This window comes from Mastigoproctus giganteus, chromosome 6 (assembly GCF_048544385.1).
Source record: "Mastigoproctus giganteus isolate SK-2022 chromosome 6, ASM4854438v1, whole genome shotgun sequence".
Lineage (NCBI taxonomy): Eukaryota > Metazoa > Arthropoda > Arachnida > Uropygi > Thelyphonidae > Mastigoproctus > Mastigoproctus giganteus.
In genome coordinates this window covers 210390146-210412464 of record NC_143580.1, presented here as the reverse complement: position 1 = coordinate 210412464, position 22319 = coordinate 210390146, and the positions used below count along the sequence as shown (strand labels likewise).

The 22319-nt window shown below is 35.7% G+C and overlaps 1 protein-coding gene across 1 annotated transcript in view; it reads left to right on the top strand.

Moving 5' to 3' along the window:
- The window catches only part of puf (ubiquitinyl hydrolase 1 puf), a 1022896-nt gene that overhangs the window by 315375 nt on the left and 685202 nt on the right, over positions 1 to 22319 (top strand). Inside the window, exons 21-23 of the mRNA XM_090376705.1 lie at positions 7823 to 7832; positions 9372 to 9450; positions 11397 to 11523. Coding sequence (XP_090232831.1) covers positions 7823 to 7832; positions 9372 to 9450; positions 11397 to 11523 — 216 coding nt within the window. The remainder of the gene's footprint in view (positions 1 to 7822; positions 7833 to 9371; positions 9451 to 11396; positions 11524 to 22319) is intronic.

Genomic DNA, 22319 nt, shown 5'->3' with positions numbered 1-22319 from the left:
ACAGACATTGAGGTTTTCACAGACATTCCCTCAGATTTGCCAGACAAGCTGCACTTGCTACCTGGGAGTCTAAAATGCTGATGGAACTGATATTCGGGTGACACATAAGTCAAGTGGACCCAATTTCGGCGAAGTCTGGATGGTCTGTGACAGCCAAATCTTCTGCTTGCACCTTCACGATGGTCGGACTGTTAGTAATCCTGGGTATAACCTCCATGCACAAGTACATGGTGAGTGACCACCCAGGTGTGATCCAACGTAAGCAGGGGGACGAGGTGTGGCGCCCACACCACATGGAGGAACGCCACCCCTCTACGTTACCAGGCAGTACTAGGTGGTACATCAACCAGTGCAATACCACCACTTTGCTTATTGCAGGCTTGAAGTGGTGGAACCCATGTTTAGTCTCTATAGCTAAGTTCCGGTCAACCATTCCCTATCTCTTCCATCATGCAGTATGATTGACTTTTGAGGTTATGTTGAACATTGAGGCGAGATCCAATATTCCTTACATTTCGAGGGTACAGCTCTAAAACGGTGTTCGCAGGCCGGCCGCTAGTTAGTACACCGGACCGAACCTATTGGTAACTCTCTAGGAGGCTTCTGGATCTTGCTACCTCTACTCTGCCAGATAGTGACTGGAGGGAGTCCGAGTAGTGTGTATGCGGGGAGCATTGTCGAGCCCATGTTATGTCAAGGATCTGGGTATATTGTTACCATGTGTACGCCATATCCAAAAATTTCATTACTTCATACAGCATGCCCACCCACTTTTTCTTACTATTGAATACACCATGAATTGTCAAACTAATAGAGCAAGCTTATTTGTGAAAAGATCTAAACCTCCTAAGCACTTCCTAATTCGTTTCACAAATATACATGGTCTCAATTCTAATCTCAACGATGTCCATTTCTACTTGCAGTCTGCCAAACCCCATGTACTTTTTCTGACAGAATCTCAGTTATCGGTTGTTTCAACTATTGCTTACCTCAGATGCCCAAATTATTCGCTCTATGATTCTTTTCACCTCAAAGGTGGTACTTGTGCATATGTCCGTTCTGATATTCCCTGTCAGAGACTCGGCAATTTGGAATCTCCTCTCTTTGATCTTTTCTGGCTTAAAATCTCTCTGCCTCATTGTGTCAAATTCATCTGTTGTCTCTACCGTTCTCCCAACTCCACTAATCACTTGGAGCTCTTTGATTTCCTCTCTTTGCAACTTGACTTTCTCCAGTCCAACTTTCCTAACAGTGAGATAATTTTCCTTGGTGATTTTAATGTTCACAACGCCAGCTGGCTTCTGTTTTCTAGTCACACCGACCCAGCTGGTCGAGATGCTGAAGCTTTTGCAATTACTAATGACCTTGCACAGATTGTTTGTTACCTACAAGAATACCCTACAATCCTAATCATACAGCCAATATGCTTGATCTTTTTCTCACAAACAACCCTTCTAAGTACAAGGTCGAAGTGAGAGGTCCTTTAGGTACTTCAGATCACAACTTGGTGATTGTCTCTTCTCCAATGGAACCTTTATCTCATGGCTATTCCCAACTGTGTGTTGTTTGGCATTACAAGAATGCAAAATGGGATGACCTGCGAGTCTTCTTTTCCGTGGTCAGATTACTGTTTCAAAACTTCTGATGTCAACGTTTGCTCAGATCGTGTTAGTGAAATTATTCTTGCAGGAATGGAATCCTTTATCCCTCACTCCACGTTAAAATCTCGTCCTTTATCTAAACCTTGGTTTTCCAATAAATGTGCTAAGGCTGTTCAAGAGAAGAATGTTGCATATCATAATTGGCTTGTTTCTAATTCTCCAGTTTCATTTTCTGCCTAACCAAAGCCCGGAACAATTGTAAAGCAGTTATTAATCAGTTCAAACTAGAATTTGAACAGACTTTCATCAACCGGTGAAATACCACCACTTTGCTTATTGGAGGCTTGAAGTGGTGAAACCTATGTTTAGTCTCTAGAGCAAAGTTTCCGGTACCCCCCTCCCCCCATACTTCTCCTTCAACCCATGCACGGTACTAAGTACTATAGGTTTTGATACCTTTCGTGTTTGGGGTTTTCATAAAAAAAAAAAAAAAAAAGGCTAAGAGTAGAAAACTTGCTTCTTGCCGTAATGGCAGCCGAGCATTCTGGTCTCATGTGAAAGCTATTGGCCGCAACTTTTGCCCATCTCTGCTCCCACCTCTGTCCAAACCAGATGGTTCTGTTGCCACTTCAGCCAAGGATAAAGCTGACCTGCTAGCATCCCATTTTTCTTCCAACTCATGTATTAATGATCTTGGTAAAACAACTCCCATCATTCCCAACATGCTCCATTCAATGCCTCCTGTGGTCTTCTGTCCAAAGAATGTCAGAAGGATTTTGAGGAATCTTGATGCTAAGAAAGCTCCAGGTCCCGATGGTATTTCTCCACTTGTTCTCAAAATCTCCTATTTTTTTCCGCCTTTTTTCACTTTCTTATTCCAAAGGTGATTTTCCTTCTTCTTGGAAATTTGCTCATATTCAGCCAGTTCCTAAAAACGGTGACAAATCACTCCCATCCAATTATCGTCCCATTGCAATTACTTCTACTCTTTCTAAAGTAATGGAGAAATCAATTAACAGCCATCTCTTAAACTATCTAGAAACCTTCCGTCTGATCAACAATCACCAGTATGGATTCTGCCAGTGTCGATCCACTGGTGATATTCTGGCTTATGTTACCCTTTTATGGACTAATTCAATGGAAAGGTTCGGTGAAACACAAGTAGTTACTCTTGACATCTCAAAGGCTTTCGATCGTGTTTGGCATAAAGCTCTTCTAAACAAGCTTCCATCTTATGGTTTGCCAACTGTTTTTAGTAATTGGTTATCCAGTTTTCTCTGTGATCGCTCACTGAGGGTGATGGTAGATGGCTCTCTGTCTTCTAACTTCTCCACTAATGCCGGTGTCCCCCAAGGTTCAGTTCTTTCCCCCACTCTTTTCCTCTTGTATATTAATGACCTTCTTCCATTGACTGGAAATCCTATCCATAGTTTTGCCGATGATAGCACATTGCATTCCACTTTCCATTTTGAGAAACCTTGTCCTGCTCAATCAGCTTCAATTTCTCGAAAATTTGCTACCAATTCCTTAAATGCCGATCTTCAGGTAATTCTCCAGTGGGGCAAAGACAACGTAGTTGATTTCAACCCTTCTAAAACTCAGTCTTGTCTTATATCTCACAAAAAGGATTCTTCTGCTCCTATGCTTATCTTTAGTGACATTCCGATTTCTAGGAAAAATGATATATCTCTTTTGGGGATTACCCTGACTTCTAATCTCTCTCTCTCTCTCTCTCTCTCTCTCTCTCTCTCTCTCTCTCTCTCTTGGCACAAGCACATTACAAATACTGCTTCCTCCGCATCTGAAAAACTTGGTTTTCTCTTTCGATCTTGGCGTTACTTTTCTTCCAAACAGCTGCTCACTCTGTATAAATCGCAAATCCGCCCTGCCATGGAATATTGTTCCCACAACTGGGGTGGTGCCCCCAAAACCTCTCTCAGGATTCTTGATTCCATTCAGAAGAGAGCAGTTAGGTTAATTAATGATTCATCTGTAACAAAGTCTCTCCACTCGCTTTCTCATAGACGTACTGTTTCTGCTGCATGCTTCTTCTACAGATACTTCCATGGGCACTGTTCTTCTGAATTGGCATCTATAATTCCCGCTCTCTCTTTCAAAACAGTCCAAACACGTGCCGCCACCAGCCAACATCCATTTACTGTCCAATTTCAAACTCACAGAAACAACTTTTCATCTTCCTCTTTTATTCATTCAACTGCCGTTTTCTGGAACAACCTTCCTTCATACGTATTTCCTGAAAATTATAGTCTACAGAAGTTCAAGTCCAATGTCAACAAATATCTTCTTTCGTCTTCTCAACTTGCAACCCAAGCACGGTACTAAGTACTATAGGTTCTAATACCTCTCGTGTTTGTGGTTTACATATAAAAAAAAAAAAAAAACGTGAAGGAGCTGAAATTTTTTTTTTTTTTTTAATTCAAAGTAATCATCACATGATTGATGAATGCACTTCTACACCATTATTAAAGTTTCTGATAAGAGTCAGTGAAGGTATCCAGAGAGATGATATTCAGTTTAATGGTTAAACTTTTCTTTATATCCTCTACATCCTGAAATGGCGCCTCCGTAGCCAGATGGGCAGGAGCAGCAGTGCATAGCACATGCTTCTTGATTAGACTGGGGTTCGAGCCCGTGAGCCACCAAATACGGAGGATGTGGAAAGGTCAGGGAATGACCACTGCATATCCCCGGAGCAATATGGCCTTAGTTGCTAATGTTCCTAAAAACCAAATAATAATAACATCCTGAAATCTCTTCCCTTTTAGGGTAGTTCTCATACTGCAAAGTAAAGTGGTTGGTTGACTGTACAATGCCATGTTTTGTTAGAAACGTTTTCATTTGAAAAGGCAGCTGGTTCTAGTGCAACAAGAACCAGTGGCTTTTCTCTTTAAATTGGGCCTCCCCCAGAAAATCACTTCACTAATCTCTGAAGTGCCTGCATGTGGAATGCAGAATTGACTGTCTTCCCTTAAGGTACAAATTCCTTGTGAATCACACCTTGTTTGTCAAAGAGCATGCTTAGCATTGTCTTGGTCCTGGTCTTATGTAAATGAAAATTTTTTGGGCCTTGGTGATGATTTTGAAGTCCACTGCATGTGCTGATGTTTTGTCTCTGAGTCATACTGAAACACCCAGCGCTCATCTGCAATGACAGTACAGTTGAGGAAATTAAGACTGTCTTGACAAGTCTGAATGAAGTCTTTGCATGATGACACTGTTTGTTGTTTCTGCTTATCTGTGAAGCTGTGTTTCACAAATTTTGCACAGTCCTTTTTCTATATATCTTCTTGCAGAATTTGACAAATCATCTTCTTATTTATATCCAACTCATCAGCCATCATTCTGAGGGTCAAACAATGATCTCTTGTCACAGTCTCCCAAACTTTTTCAACCCCGTCCTCATTCAAGAGGTTGATGGATGCCCACTTCTTGGGTCACCACAAACATCCTCATGTCCGTTTTAGAACCACTTATACCATTCAGCTCACTGAATATGAACTGCTTATACCATTCAACTCACCGAATATGAACCATTTATACCATTCAACTCACCGAATATGAACTACCTATACCATTCAACTTACCGAATATGAACCACTTATACCATTCAACTCATCAAACATGACTGCAACAGCACTGGTCCAGGAACTTTATTGCCACATCTCGGGTTTGAATCATGATCAGTTCAAGCGCACGATCTGCTACTGCAGTTTTTCTGCATTCACCACTTGGCTACAACATCTTTATAACTGTAAGTGATCTTCAAATTATAGCATCTAAAAAAGATTAAGTTGGAGAAAAATATAACATCTTAATCTTAAAAGAGAAGACCATCTAAAACGTGAAAGTATAATGTACTTTTGGAGGAATAACGGCTGAGCTCTGCAAGTTATAATATTAAACCACAATTGGTGAGAAGTTTACAATGAAAAAGAAGGTACATTATAGCCAAGATGTCAGGTGCTGTTCTAGCAATTCCATCTCAGCTACATTCTTTTGAGATAATATACATTTATATTTTATTGCTAAATTTTTACAAATTCTGAATAAGTCTATTAATACCAAATGCAGTGTTGTGTTTACAAATTTCATAGTTAAATCTTGAATTGCAAAATGCTCTTCAACAACCATTATGATTGAAGATGTCAATTTAATTTAGGATATCTATAAAAGACAAATTGGGAAGTAGAGCTGTTGGTTTCTTCATAAGATAGAGCTCTCTCTCTCTTTCTCTTAGATTGCCATCTTTGTTATATTTCTTTTGTGGCTTCAATTAATTTAATATTTTATATTTGAAATAAGTCACTACTAAAAGTATCACAGGAGTTTTGGACTCTTGGATATAGCAAGCTGTCTGTTGTCCTGATGATATCCTATTACACAGATAAACATGGATGTAAAACACTACATGTGGCACTGTTTCTGGTCTGTAAGGGCTTATATCCAAAGGGTGTACACATACAAAATATAACACACTTAATAAAATCTACATATACAATCTTATGGAAATAATTGACCTGGTTTAACATAATGTAAAAATTCTGCTGGATTTAAGGACATTCTAGGGTAGCAGACAACACTGCCACAAATATCCAACTACATGAAACATAGCTTAATTTTTTGTACCCTAGACTGATTAGAGAATGATTATACAAAGAACTTGCAGAGACAAATGGCTTCAAATCTGGCAGTCATAAACCACTAACAAAATTTATTAGATCAGACAGCAACCATAATGATGGCAACCTAGTTACAAAACAAATTGGCAGGAAGAGGCTGTTTTAGCATGCATTGAAATAATCAGCTTTCAGTTAAAAATATCCTTGTTGACTGCAGTTACTACCACAATGCTGCCTGCATAGCAAATCTGCAATCTCTAAAAATTTACAGGTGCCATTGACGTTAAAACACTTTATACGTAACCTGACTTATCTTTTTGAGTGTTTAAAAGAGATGCAGTTATATCATAAATTCTGATTTATTATAACTTCTTCAAATACTGACTTTCTTCACAGGCAATATCCGGATGGGCACAGCTTAGCCCTAACAGCTCTTGTGCCATTAAACAGTCGTACCAATGACAACAGTTAGTATACATAACTTAAACATACCATAAAGTTTTTTTTTAGCAAACAGAATTCTGCAGTTTGTAGTTTTAACATGCACATACAGTAAAAGTCCGAAAATCCAGACCACCCAAGAATTCAGACTCTTCGAAAACTCGCAAACCTTTTAAATTTAGCGGACTTGTGTGCGTGTGTGCAAGCGCGCGCATGAGCGCCACAGATGCCCAGTGACAAAAAACGAGCTTGCAGTAGCCATTTTGTCACATTTGCAGAACTTGGGCCTTTCTTGGGAAGATCACTAGGTGATCTTGCCAAGAAACGTGGCAACACTATAATTTTTGTCCTACTCTTTCCATTTATCATATATAGCATACGTATTTACAAGCCCATAATAATGGCTCCTAAAAGAGATAAACTTTTCATGGTGTGAAGAGAAAGAAGAACACATTGAAATTGAGTGACAAACTTGAAATAATTAAGAAACTAGAAAGTGGTGTGAGCAATGCTGTTCTAATGGAACATCAGAACAGCATTGCTCACCAGACAAAATCAGAAAGTCTACAATTTATGATATAAAAATGGCAAAGAATAAAATTCTAGAATGACAGCCTTGTCTGAGCCTTACAATAAAATTGCTGAAAGAAAAAGTTTACATCGGCCAAAATTACAGAATCTCGCTAAAGTGTTGTAAGAATGGTTTTTGTTAAAATGGTTGGGAGGTAGGGAAATTTCTGGGCCGATGCTTATTACCAAAGCAAGGTTTTTTAAGAAGCAAATGAACATTGAATCAGAGTGCACATTTAGTGATGGATGGCTTAGGAATTTCAAGACTCATCATGGTATTAGACAGTTAGATATTGCTGGAGAAAGACAGTCGGCTGATACACAAGCAGCAACAGAATATAGTGCAACATTTTAAAAAATTGTATCTGACTATGACCTTACAGCCTATCAAATTTATAATGCTGATTAAACAGCAGTTTACTGGAAGTGTTTGCCACAAAAACTTTGGCTGGAAACCAAGAACGAAATGCAACAGAGTTTAAGCTTAATAAGGAAAGTGTAACCATTCTTATGTGTGCTAATGCTTCAGGTCAACATAAAATTAAGCTTTTGGTGATTGGCAAATTTCAGCACCCACAGGCCTTTAAAGAAATTGTGCGCTTACCTGTGACCTATAAAGCCTAAAAGAATGCTTGGATGGACAAAGATATATTTTGTGATTGGTTTGTTCATGATTTTGTTCCATTAGTTCATCAGAACTTGAGAAAATTGGGGAAGCTTGCAAATACAAAGTGCTTACTACTTCTCAACAACTGTAGCGCCCACCTGCCTGAATCAAAATTAGTGCCTGATGCAGGAATATTTTTGCATATTACTTGCCAATAAACGTAACACCATTAATTCAACCAATGGATCAAGGAGTCATTAGGAACTTTAAATGACTTTGATTGGCAACCCTTCAGAATTTCAACACAGTTTTACAATCAAAGATGCAACATTTTCACTCGCGACTGCATGGAATGCAGTCAGGCCTGTAACTTTTTTAAGAGCGTGGCAAACGTTATGGCTGAATGTGATGTTTACAGATCTATAATCTGATCAAAATGAAGATTTTGAAGGATTTCACATAAAGCCGAAGGCATCTGAAGTGAAAGAACTGATGGAAACTGCTATATGTACTGAAGACCACCCTGTACGCAAACTTAATGCCAATTAAGTTTGGTACAGAATTAAAAATGATGTAGAAGTCGAAGCGACTTTCACTGATCAAGAAATTATTCAAATCATTATAACTCCTGATAAGATAGAAGAGAATTATTCAGAAGGATCGGTGAAGAAAATGACAAAGTTGAAGAAGAAAAGATATCTTGGGCTACTGCAGAAAAGTCCATCGAAATGGTTATTAAATTTATGGAATAGAACCATAGCTTCAGTCTTCAAGACGTCATGTATGTGCACATGGTGCATAATAATTTTATCACAAAGAAATTACAAAGTCGTAAACAAGTTGATATACGAAAGTATTTAACGAAAGCAATAGAAGATTCAAGCAGTGCAGCAGATAGAGTAGACCTTCAAGTGTTCCATCCACAAGCAGTGCAACAGACGCAACAGAAATCGGGGAAAAGAACGAATAAATATTTGTTTGGTTTTCAAACTTTTTGTATTTATATGAAAATGTTTAATTAATAAACTAAAAATAAATAATTAATTTATATAAAATATCTATCTTCTGCTTTCATTTATATACTGTATTTTTCTGCTACATTGTTCATTTTTAAACGTGATTAGCATTACATGCTCCTTTTTTTTTTTGTGGTGAAAATTTTTATGTTTACATCTTTGTCAGGTATTGACTTTATTTTTCTTTAAAACCACTTGTTTCTATAAATGAAGCATGCTTTATTTGCTAATGAATAAAACTGTCAAAATTTACCTGGTCATCTCTTCTTTATTCCATCTTAAATTTTAAAAGTACTGCCTCAGAATCTGGAAAATCCAGATTGACCCAGTCCCTGAGCAGTCCGGATTTTCGTACTTTTACTGTACTTTGTAAGTACTTGCAAGTTAAATTTAGGTTGTGCATGTAAACAAGCAAGTAATCTATTTTATACCATTTTAATTTTATGTGAAAAACATTAATTTCATCACTTATAATTCTTCCTTGGTATTAAATTCCAGTCTGAAGAAAATAATTTGATGATTATTCAGAGAGCATTACTCCTATTGAAGACACACATTGATGCATTTAGAAGGAGGTATGTATCATATTTATTTACACACACAATATTTTGATAGACATTGATTTTTTGCTTTTTTTTTGTAGTATTTATGAAGCAGTGGGTTATATGTAAGTTGAAAACCTATATGGAGAGGGCATCAAGCATTAGCTTCTTTGCATGCCTAATGTACTTCACTTTGCTCTTTTGTACTGTCAACTTTTTTTTGCTTGCTATTAAAAATAATGCAAATTTCTATAAATATTTTTAAACTAAACAAATCTTGAGTATTACTGCATAAACGTGATAAATATAGTATTATAATAATAATAATATTATTATTACATTATTTAGCAATAGCTTATTACTGCAGTACTCACCTCTAAATCTGTAATTAAAAAAGTGAACTCATAGAAGATGAAAGGTGAAAAGAAATTAATATTAACTACTTAAAAACATGCCCTAAGGAAGGAAGGGCACAACTTTTTTCCCAGGTTGTCGTCTATAAAAGAAGAATCAGAATTGTGTACTAAAAAACCAAGAGCCTTGACATAAGACTTTTGACATCATCATCAGTTTGTTTCATGGCAAGAGAAGAAGGTGTCAGACTCTACTCTTATTTTACCTTTACTTCCAACTAATTAACGCCACCCAGATTCTATACTACACTATCATGGGTACTTGATAAAACTTGTGTCACGCTCATGCTGCTTTTGACAAGAGGCATCATTATCCCAATTCCACCTCTTCTAATGTGCCTATCCTTTCTAAATAATTGCAAAAACCATAGTAAAACTTGTCGTCTCCTACTTCTAGATGACACCATGTTTTTGTTTGCCTTATATTTCAGTGTTTATTGTCCTAACTATAACAACATTATTGTAGATATAGTTAATTCTAACAGGCAGTAAAAATCTTTTACTGGTATTTACTCTCCTTGAAGTTATTTAAGCTTGTTTCCCTACCTTTAACTTGCCATTTGTTTGAAACATTACAGCTTCAACTTCATGAATATCTTCTAGCAATTCCTTAAAATGCTGATCTCCAGGTAATTTTACAGTGGGGAAAAGATGACTTATTTGATTTTAGCCCTCCTAAAACACAGTCCTGACTTATATCTCACAAAAAGAATTCTTATGCTCCTATGCTTATTATTTTTGATGACACTCAGATTTCTAAACAAAGTCACATATCTCTGTTGGGGATTACCCTAATTTTAAATCTCGCTTGACAGACAGAAGAACAACACAAATATTGCTTCCTCTGCATCTAAAAAACTGAGTTTTCTCTATTGTTCTCAGTGTTACTTTTCTTCTAACCAGTATTTACTCTGTGCAAATCTCAAATCTGCCCTACCATGGAATATTGTTCTCACGATTGGGGTGTGCCCCCAGGTTTCTAGATTACATTTAAGAGAGGACAGTTAGATTAATTAATGGTCCATCTCTTACAGTCTCTCCACTCTCTGGTTCATAGACTTTCATTTTATGCTTCCTACCTTTTCTGTAGATACTTTCATGGCTACTGTTCTTCTGAATGGGCTTTTAAAATTCTCCTTCTCTCCTCCAAATGTGCTGCAACCATTCAGCATTCTTTTACTGTCCAATTTCAAACCAACTCACAGAACCAATGTTTGGACAGTTTGGAGGAGAGAGGGGGAATTAGAACCAACAGTACTAAGTACTGTTGGTTCTGGTACCTTTTGTGTTTGGAGTTTTCATTTAAAAAAAAAAAAAAGTCTGTACCCTTTGCTAATATCGACTGAATTAATAGAATATAGCTTTCACAAAATTGTGGCATTTTTTAACATTACGTTAGGTTTACCCTTCTGTCCAGATTTTCCTAAAACATGTCTGTAGTTGTGAGTGACATTTTCTGATGCATTATAATACTGAAATTTGCTAATCTCTTTGTTTAATATAATTTTTTTTCTTGTTTTTATGATTTTTTTATTATTATATTTTTTTTTTTACCATTTTTTTTAGATATGCTTATCACTTAAGAAGGTGGCAGTTGACTGGAGAAGGAGTGAATAGCCACAAAGCCAGTGTTGGAGAAAGGCAATCCCAGCCTCTGAGAATTGTTTGTCAGCCAGCTGGACTTTCGGAAAAAGTGAGATATCTAATTGTTTGTATTGTCATATCTTTTTTACATGCTTCAAAGCTATTTTCTCTCTTAGAACTTGGTTAATAATAACAAATTTAAATTGGCATGGTGAATGAAAATAAACTTAGAATAACAGCCGAAATTATTTATATGCTTTCTGATAGAATTAGCAGAAGGAAAAAATTAATATTTTTGCACGATATATTTGTTATGAATGGATATATGATTGGAATGAAACATACCATTTTATTTTTTCTTTGCCGTGTTTGTTTAATTATTCACCATTAATATGGCAGCATATATTTTCAGTGTCTGTGATCCCACTGTCAGTTGTGTTATTGATGCCATAAGATAATGGCATTCACTGAAATACAAATTCTAGCCCTTCATTTTTTAATTATAGAAAGAAAGGAAAAAACTTTGCAAGTACAGGAACTCCCCCCCCCCCTTACCGACCGGGTTAGCCAGGTGGATAAAGTGCCTGCCTGGCAACCCAAAGATTATGGGGTCGAATCCCGCCTCGGGCTTGGATCTAAATAAAATGCAAAAACTGTGAGAGGTGCATTATGGCCACAGAAGCCGATGCGCAACAACTAACAAAAAAAAAAAAAAACTCTCCCCGACTTACATAATACTCGACTTATGCAAATTCGACTTTATGTAAATTTTTGCCGGCTGGTGCAAACTGAGAAAAATATGGAAATGTACTTTGCATCTGTAGAAATAAATGGAGGTATGAACGGAGCACTTGGTTGCTGACCAAGTGCATCCGTTCATGTTGACAGTTTATCCTCAGTCAGATGGTTACTTCCAGCAGTATAATGCGTTGGTGCACAAAGCCCAAATCACTATGGAATGGTTCCAGGAACTTGACAATGACTTTTCTTTGCTGCAGTGGCCCGCTCAGTCTTCGGATCTCATTCCTATTGAACATCTTTGGGATGAGCTGGAAAAGGCTGTCCGCTGCAGACCTACATCTCTGTCGAATCTCAAGGAACTGTGTGACACACTTGTGTCTGCATGGTATTCCATTCCTGCACGTTTTCAGCATCTTGTTCAATTCATGCCTAGAAGAATTCAGGCTGTTTTGTAGGCTAAAGGAGGCTCAACACACTACTAGATAGGTGTACCTAATAAAGTGGCAGCACAGTGTAAATGATTTCAATTCAAACGTGAGAGTCATATTTCTACCGCCAAACATGACTTCACTCATCCAACCTATGGATCATGGTGTGGTGTGGTGTTATTTCGAATTTCAAAGCGTACTATTTACGCACAACATTTGCTCAGGCATTGCCCGCAGTAAAAAAAAAAAGAAAAAGTAAAGTGCAGCCATTATCAACCCACTGCAGGGTGGAAGCCTCCTCAACAATTCATGCTGAGGGAAATGGACCATAATCTGCCACGCTGGTCCAGTGCGGGTTATGATGGAAAAATTTTACGGTAAGAGGCTTTTGGAAATCTTACAATATTTACCATGCCGTCTTAAACATTAATAAGGCCTGGGCGGAAATTACTAAAAGTTGTTTAAATGGTACATGGAAGAAAATATGCCCACTGCATGTAAAAGGCTTCGAAGGGTTTGAAAAAGACGAATCATATGAAGAGATTACAGATAAGATTGTAAAGGTTGCATAGCTTCTTCAGTTGGAGGTTGTTGAGGAGTTAATAGAGGAAGAAGAGAAGGAATTATCTAACAAAGAACTTTTTGACTTGCAGGCAGCGATAGTGAAATAAGAAAATGCTGACGAAGCTCAAGATGAACCAAATGAGCAGCCGAGACACGTCATCACCAGAGAGAGAGAGAGAGAGAGAGAGAGAGAGAGAGAGAGAGAGAGAGAGAGATGGCAGCGGCATTTTGTGAAATTGCATCGGCAATGGTGAGGTTTGCGGAGATGGATCCTGACACAAACAATTCTTAAAAGTTAACAGAGGGGTGAATGATATGCTTGCATGCTACAAAGAAATCTACGATGAAAAGAAAAATGCCACCATCCAGTCATTCATTAATATGTTCTTTCGTAAGGTTGAGCAGCTGATCCCTTCTAAATTTCCATAGCCCTCAACCTCCGCTGTGCCTTACTTATCAGCTGAAGATGTCGATTCTGGCAACGATGCTCAAGAGGTAAAACTTACTAACGTTATGCCTGTCTCTTCTCTTTTTTTGTAATTTTATAATTTTTAAATTTTTTAAATTGAACGTTTTTGTAATTTTTTCTGCTAATGAGATGAAAAATTGAATAAATACAATAAATAATTCTATTCACATGTTCGTTGAGCATTTATTTCTTGATTCAGTCAGTTCAAGCACAGTTGTGAGTGCTGCACAAGCATGGGGGGAAATTCCGACTTACATACTACGTTAATTGGGGAGTGGTTGAATATCTTTTTAAATTATAATAGAGTGATTAAGAACAAGTTTAATTTGATTTACAGATGCATCCAGATTTGTTTTTTATTACTGCAGAACTCTTCCAATTGGTCAGAAAACATCTGAATAAAACAGGAAACCAAAGAGGAGATAATATTGGATCAGAAAGAAAGAAAGAAAGGCCTAACAATAACATTGAGATGGGGAAAATAGACAAATAAAACATCACAAGGGACCTTTCACAAAATTTACATGACTAAAGGTGGAGGGAATAACACAAAATTATTATGCAAAAATGGGAAGAAGGTTTTGGTGTTGTGAAATGCATTTTGGTGGGGGACAGTTAAGTTAAAAACCATTACATAATTTGTGACTGGCCCTACATTCATTTCGGCAAATAAAATACGGTAAAATTCCATTGCAATGATTGCTAGTTAAATGAAAATTTTACTGTAATCAAAATATTTCCAAGCCCCCAGTGACTTCCCATATTAATGAAGTCTCATTTTTAGCTAAAGTTCAGTGCACTGAGTTAATTTCAAAGTTCACACATGCAGGAAATGCACTAGTTTACAAAATAGGAAATATGTTCTATGGAACACTGTTCTGTGCATCCTGTATTGTAAATTTGGCTATGGAAGGAATGAAAGAATGGCAATAACATTTGCTTGGTTGATAGATTGAGGACAGTAAACTTTTGAAAGATGTGATAAAACAGTTCAGTAGCATACCCTTTACATTCCCAGATGATCACACTCAGACCCAGTCTCCCCCACCTTCCCCCCAGTATTCAAAGGTACAGCATATCTACATATTGCTATACGAAATTTAAAATAATAGAATCCTAATGAATGTGGCCGAATTGTTCAACTGTGGAGGGGGGGGGGAGACTGAACCAAGCATTACAATAATAATATAATTAAACTTAAAAAGCAATCTGAAATCACATATTTTTGATTGCAGCAAAATTGATATTGCTGCAATCTTAAGATTAATAGTTTATTGTATAAACTATTAATCTTAAGGTTTTATGTCACGATCATGATCATATGTCATGATCAGTTAAATCTACTGTACCTGTATTTTTTAGAAAAAAGTATCCCTTCAAAACAATCTTTGTACAAATATGTTTACTTTTGTAGTATGTATTATGTATTTTTTGTTTTATGCCTCTGTTATTGAATTTAAAATCAATAATTGTGTAAAATGAAATGGAAATTACTACTTCTATATGTTGAAAAATGCAGAACTTATTTAATCAGATGAAGGTTCTTTTATGTCTGGTGGGGAATTCTGTTTATTAATTTGTTTCATCTTAAAATCCATTCCTATAAACTTTATAGCCATGTAAAAGTAACTCAGGACAAAATCCACTCCACCTCCTTTAAATTAAAACAAATAAAAAAACAAGGAAGGGTACTTGTTTAATTTTTATCCTTCTATGGCTGATTATTAGTTTTCTCTTAGTACTCACAGGAATAGTTTCTTAAGTAAGCTCTTGTTACTTTTTATATGTTTACTCTCTAACCAAGAAATAAAGACTTTTTAAAGAAAACAAAGCTTGTCAATGTATTTTCTTACAGAGAAATTTGTACAGTTTTATAATATGAGGGCTGTTTAATAAAGAATGATCATAATGCTTGCTATTTTTAGCTAATATGTGAAATTTAAGATAAAACCAAGCTGCATCACATAACAATGGCACAGTTGGTTTAGAATGTTTAACATGCATGTGATTCAATCACAAAAATTGGCAGTTCTGGAGCTCCAACCATGGCTGCCACCACAGAAACCATAAACACTGCTTCTGTAATAATCATGAGAGAAAATCATTGTTTAACAGTAAGACAACTGGCAGAGATGTTGAGAATATCAGTAGGAAATGCATACGGTATGCTCTATGACAATTTGCATATGATACGTTTGTGCACACTGTGTTCCAAGACTATTTGTACATGAGCAACAGAAAGTTCGCATGGAGGTTTGTCAAGAGGTGCAATGGATGGTTACTGAAGATTGTGAGGTTCTGCACAAGATGATAATGGCAGATGAGAGAGACATGGCATCTTCGTTTTGACCAGAAAGTAAGCAACAAAGGTCTGTGTAGAAGTCTGCATCATTGCCAATGCCGAAAAAAACAAAAGTTGTGACTTCTGCAGGAAAGGTTATGGGCATCACTTTTTTTGACATTCAAAGAATGGTTTACTGGCATGTGCCATGTCATACGACTGTTATTGGGACCTTGCTACCCAACTGTACTGCACACTTTGCAGGATTACATTCATCACAAATGATCACATCTGCATGCAGGTGGGTGGTTGCTTCATCACGGCAGTGTGAGACCTCACATTGCTCATATTGCCATCGAGTACTTAGCCAGTATTTATGTTAAATGTGTTCCTCATCTGCTCTATAGCCCTGATGTTGCACTGTGTGAATTTTTTTTAAAAATTTTTTATTTCCAAAGTTAAAGGAGGAGCTGCAAGGAAAATGTTTCCAGTTATCAGAAGAAGTTGTAAAGACACCGGCGGTGATTCTCAAAAAGACCATCAAAATATAGATGATTACTAAAGGTTTGTTGTGGGAAAAAAAGAAATTATGATCATTCTTTGCAGTTTTTGGTTTGCCTTGTTTGAAGTTTTAAAAACAAATTCTTCCTTACTGTAATGTATTTATTTCTGATTTTTAGCATGAATCCTCTAATTTTCTTTCCCAGAAAAGATTTAACATTGAAAACAACATTCTCTGTTACCTTTATCAACTGAAATTAAATTTAATTGCAAAATTCTCTCTAACCATTTGCATTCCAGCATTATTTTCACTGTCTTCCCTGTGCAGTCCAACTCTAATAATCAAAAATATGACTGACTGAAATGTGACATTCAAGAAATATTTATTTTCAGGTTTATATTTATATAAAGCAGCATGATAAAACAGTTTTCCTTGTTTGTTGTTTTGTGGATGGGCAGAGATGCAGCATCCAAAATATCTGCAGAAATCACTTCCTGCCATTCTTGAAAAATTTAATTCTGTCTGTCCATTCTTCAGAACAATATTTATTTATATCTGTGTTTAGTCCCAGAATTTAGTCCCATGTTGATGATAACTCCAAAAACCTCCTTTAGTCCATTTAGTGAAACCTAAACCCAGTCATACCATATGGAACAGTCAGAATATCTTATATGTTAGAGCTTCCTTTTTTCCCCTTCAATTTCTTCAGAAATGTTTAATAGTTTTTCAATTTTGCCATCAGAAAGGCCTTTACTTGATCTTGATGGCATGTCTAAATACTTCACTCTAACACAGCATAAATTACTTTGTGATGTCTACACTAACAAAAAGCAGTGTTGCCTACTATTAACATTTATAATTGGAAACGGTGACAATTGTTCTGTTTTTTAAGATTTGGCCCAAATAAATGACTGCCCTGATTAACCAGTGGCCCAGATAACCAGAATCCACTGTACTTGTAATAAAAAAAGATCTAAAACCATGGAGATCTAGTATATGTGAGAACTGACATGAAGTTGTATTAGTCCGATTACGGATGCACCTGACACATCTTTATTTGCTTGCGGCCACTGACCCACCACAGTGCACAAACTGCAGCACTCATCTTGCAGTCCAGCATATACTCCTTGATTGCCCCCATTTACAAGAGTTAATGACAAACTCTCTTTGCTTCATTTTCAGCAATGAATGCTTTGAGTATAGCTCATCTCCTAGCAGATACACCACAGGTGGACAAAATCTTTACTTTCCTTAAACAGATACAAATCTGTAATGTACCCTAAACTTTACAATCCATAATGATAAAAAACAGAGCACTCAACTTTACCATAGCTAGGCACATTACGATCATGTTACCCTTGTGCTGTAAAGCCCATAAACAAACAAACAACATATGGTAGTACAATTGCACCAGTGCAGCTGGATAACAAATTCCATAATTGATTCCATACAATTCCATAACCAGAAACACCATTAGACTAGAAGTGGAATTTTATGATGTCACACTGGGGACATCTGACTGCAAAGGGTTAAACATCCTTATGAACACATAACTTGTGTTTTTTTTTATTAACCTTCCATTGTTTTTCTTCTCTCTCCTTCCCTCCCCCCTCCCCTCCCCCCCTCTCTCTCTCATGCAATGATCATATATCAAATTTTCTCAATTTTGTTATGATATTTTTTCTCCCAGCTTTAAAACTGAACTATACATACAGGTACTTCTCGACTTTACGAGTTAATTCATTCCTAGCGCTCGCTCGTAAAGCGAAAACTCGTCAAGCAAGAATTTATTTTCCATAGACATAATGTTAAAAAGAGGAGTTACGTTATCAACAATGAAATTAGTTAGCTAATTAGTTTATATTTAAACAATGATTGATTTATCGAAAGAAATTAAAATGTTGCCTGTAAAATCAAGCAAATTATAATAATAGAGAAATTATTTATGACTTACAAATGTTAAAGAATATTTATTCTTCATTATCGTCATCGACTAAATGCACACTCATTGAGCACTCATTATTGGCTTGGCACTCGTTGGTTTGTTGCACAAGGAGTTGTCTTCTTCAGAAATGCTTCAAGAGGCATTTATTTCCAAGATAATCTTCTCTTTTCTTTATAAATTTCAATGGCATGCATAAGCATTTTCTAATGGAATGCACAAATTGCAACTAACACGATTTGCATGTTTGAAACAAGTTTACGAAGCTTAAAAAAAAAAAAAAAGGAATGAAGTGAAGATTCAGAAAATTTATTTGTTTTTTATACGATTGAAGATTTCAGTAAAGGGCAAACACATTTCACCCATAATAATGTAAAAATCCACACAATTCCAGATATCGGTATTTTCAAAAATGCAATAACATCAAGTTTACTACCCATTTATAATTGCTTGCAGTTAAAAATGCTAATTGTTTTTATTGTTTTATGGTTGTGACTTCCAGAAATGTACTTTAGAAAAATATCACAAAGCCATTCAAAATTGGTTCTTATAATGGAACATATGATAACGATGAAAGTGTAGTGTGTTTGATGATTTAAATTGGTAACTAATAAATTTACCCTATAAAAACGACCTTTTAGGGAGTTATCAAAAATTTTAACTTCCGAGGTCGTGGAATGAATTACCAAAAAATAATGTGTTATTGGGTTCACATTACGATATTTCGCGATATACGATGGTAACGGATTAATATCATAAAGCGGCGTACACTGTATTATATAGCACGTGCATGGTGTGAAATGCGGTATTTATGAATGGTTAACATTAAGGTTTTGCAATTAATGTTCATATTTTTTATTTTGTTGATATGTGATACTTGAAAAAAAAACAAAAAAAAAAAAAAAAAACTCGTAAACCCGGGAACTCATAAAGCGAGAACTACCTGTATACATATATTCATATGTTTGCAATAGTATATCTAAAGTAATCATGTTATTTTGAGGAACAAGAAATAAGGTAGATTTATTCCAAATGTTTTTAATATCTAGTAGTCTCAAGGCAAAATTTCATTATTTACAAGGCAATATTTCACTAGAATTAAAGTTTTTTGCTCACAATCCTCTGTTGATTAAAAAAAAATAAAAAAAATAAATTTTTTTATTTTTTTTTAATATAATAAATTATATGAGCATGAAGAGAAAAATATTAAATTTAGATAAAACAGCCTTATACTCCAACAGTAATTTTGAATGAAATTTCTGTACAACAAAATGATTCTAATTCCACAAGTAACCTCATTGTAATGGGATTTACTGTACTTAATTTGTCAAGCATATATTGTATTTTCTAATTTACAGTTTTTCTTAAAGGTTTGTTATTGAGATTTAATTTGCTGAATAATTGAAATCATAGCAAGGTTTAACAACAGTAGACAATTCCTGAATAGTCCATGAGAAGTGAGCAAGTGTTAGTGTCATTGGAGAAACCATTTTCCAGAGATTTTATGGTTGTTTATGCTGCAGAACATGTTTGCAGAAATATCAATTCACTGTCTCTGTGCAACAAAATTTCTGGTGCATATTTTGATCTGTCAAAAAATACAATGGCCATCTTCTCTTTAAATTGAATCAGACATATCTGGCCTTCTTTATATATGATAATTTTGGACTCCTTTATTGCAGATACTGTAAACAGCTGTGTGGATTTCTTGAAGTCGTGATTCAAGAAATCCATGCAGAAATAGGTCAGGCATGAAAGTAAAAGAGAAAAAAAAAAGTAAACTGCAGCCATCAATCCACTGCAGGATGGAAACCTCTTCAGCAGTTCATGTTGAGGGAAATTGACTATAATCTGCCACTCTGTTCCAGTGCTGGCTGGCAGATCGACTGTATTTTGTATTCAGCGACTTTAACCCCAGTCTACTCAAACAGCATGTGCTACTGCACTCCTGCTATTGGCTACAGAGGCCTTCTCAAAATCAGGCATACATTGACTTAATTCTGCTTTTGATCATCAGCCAACAGACTAGCCATGAATTTAGCAGCAGTCCATTGCATGTTCAGATCTATTTTCAAAATGTCTTTGCAAGAGTGCACCTCAGCCAAATCATTTACAGTTAGTTTCCTCTTTTTGTGAACAAGTTTTTATTGCATTTCCTTTAATTTTCTTTGAAAATAAACAAACTGAATGTTCAACGTTGTCAACAAAAAATATCCCACTTTTGAGTTTAAAAAAAAAAAAAAATACCCAGTTAGACGTTTGTCTTCTACTCATTGTTATAGATACTCATAACAATATTGCCTAGTTCGAAGTAGAACTTGATGTTGTGTGCTGTTCTTTAATAAAAGTCATTTTTAAATAGTCAAATGCATAAATCACAACAAGCACTATACAAGAGCTCACTTAACAATGCATTCTTATCAATAACACATCATATGAATTTTGTGCTAACTATAATAGTACTTTTGACACCATTCCAGGAAATTTGATCCCTCCTTTTAGCTGTGCATTCTATCTAAGGAGGTCAAAATCCATTTATTTAAGTGACGTAGCCATCACTAAAATAAATGGTCGTGAGCAAGAATGGCGTAGCACACACTATTTGGTTAGACTGTGTTTCAAGCCTGTGAATTCTAAATATGATTAGTGATTGTATTGTGATTTTTTGTAAACTCCTCTGACCTGCTGGTCATGCTAGAGCATAAACAAGAATAAACATGAATAAATAAATTATCAAAGTTTGATTAGTCTGATTTTGATCATTGACAATGAATAGTTAAGAATGGTTTAATTTTCTGTTTTTGCTAAAGTGCAGTTAGAAGTGCTGCTTCACGTATATATTTGCTGCTCTATTTGGAAAGCTGCACAGAGATAGGATGAGGTTCTTTGAACAATATTTTTGGTACCTGCGATATTCTTGCCAATGCTGACCAGATATCTAAAATAGCTTGAAATATTTCATTTTAAGTAGAATAAGGTTTTTAAAATTAAAATTAAATCAATATTAATTAAAATTTTTAATTTAATTTAATTGTATTAAGTTTTTAATTTAATTAAAATTAAATTAAATTACTTTTAAATTTATTTTATTTAAAATTTTAATAAATAATATAGAAAGAATGATTTTCTTAAATTTTATTCTCTCAAAAAATTTTTTTAATTTTAATTTTAATTTGTAACAGCATTAGCTAGTCAAGGAGATGTAGTGTTTCTCTGGCATTCAAGAGTTTTCACTATTGAAAATTTTCTTCATTCATGAGGCTCTTAAACTTGAAAAGAGAACCAAAACAGATTTTTTGGAATTTTCTTTTTTCCCAATCATTGTTTCTGTGAGGGGCATTCAATAAGTTATCTATCTACCTATGAAGGAAATGAGATAGGGGCAAAAATCTGTTTTTATTTTTCAATGTAGCTCCCCTGAACTTCAATACACGTGTTCCATTTTGTTGGCAATGAGGAAATGCTAGAAAAATAAAATTCTTTGTCCTGTCCATCAAAGAACACAAAATCAGCAGACTTCATTTCATTATTATCAGCAAAGCAATATATACGTACCTTTTTCTTGAAAGTGTTGAAACAGGAAATAGTTACTTGGGGCAAGATCCAAACTGTAAAGTGGATTGGCAAGTTCTTTAAAGTCAGTGTCTCAAAGCAGGAGTAACAGAATAGGACCTGTGCACTGATGCAATCTCGTGAAGAAGCAGCATACCTCTGGAACGTTTTCCATGGCATTTTCCTTTATGACATCCCTTAGGTTGTACAGTAGGGATGCATATGACTCTCCAGTGACTGTCTGCTTATGTTTCCAAGTAGTGAATGTACAAAATTCCCTCAGCATCCAAAAAAATAGTGGCCATAATCTTGCCAGCTGTATGTTGTGTCCAAAATTTTTTGCGTTGGGGAGAGAACCCTTGTGCTTCCATTGCATTGATTCTTGTTTGGTCTCAATATATCAGTGATAACTCATGTTTCATACCT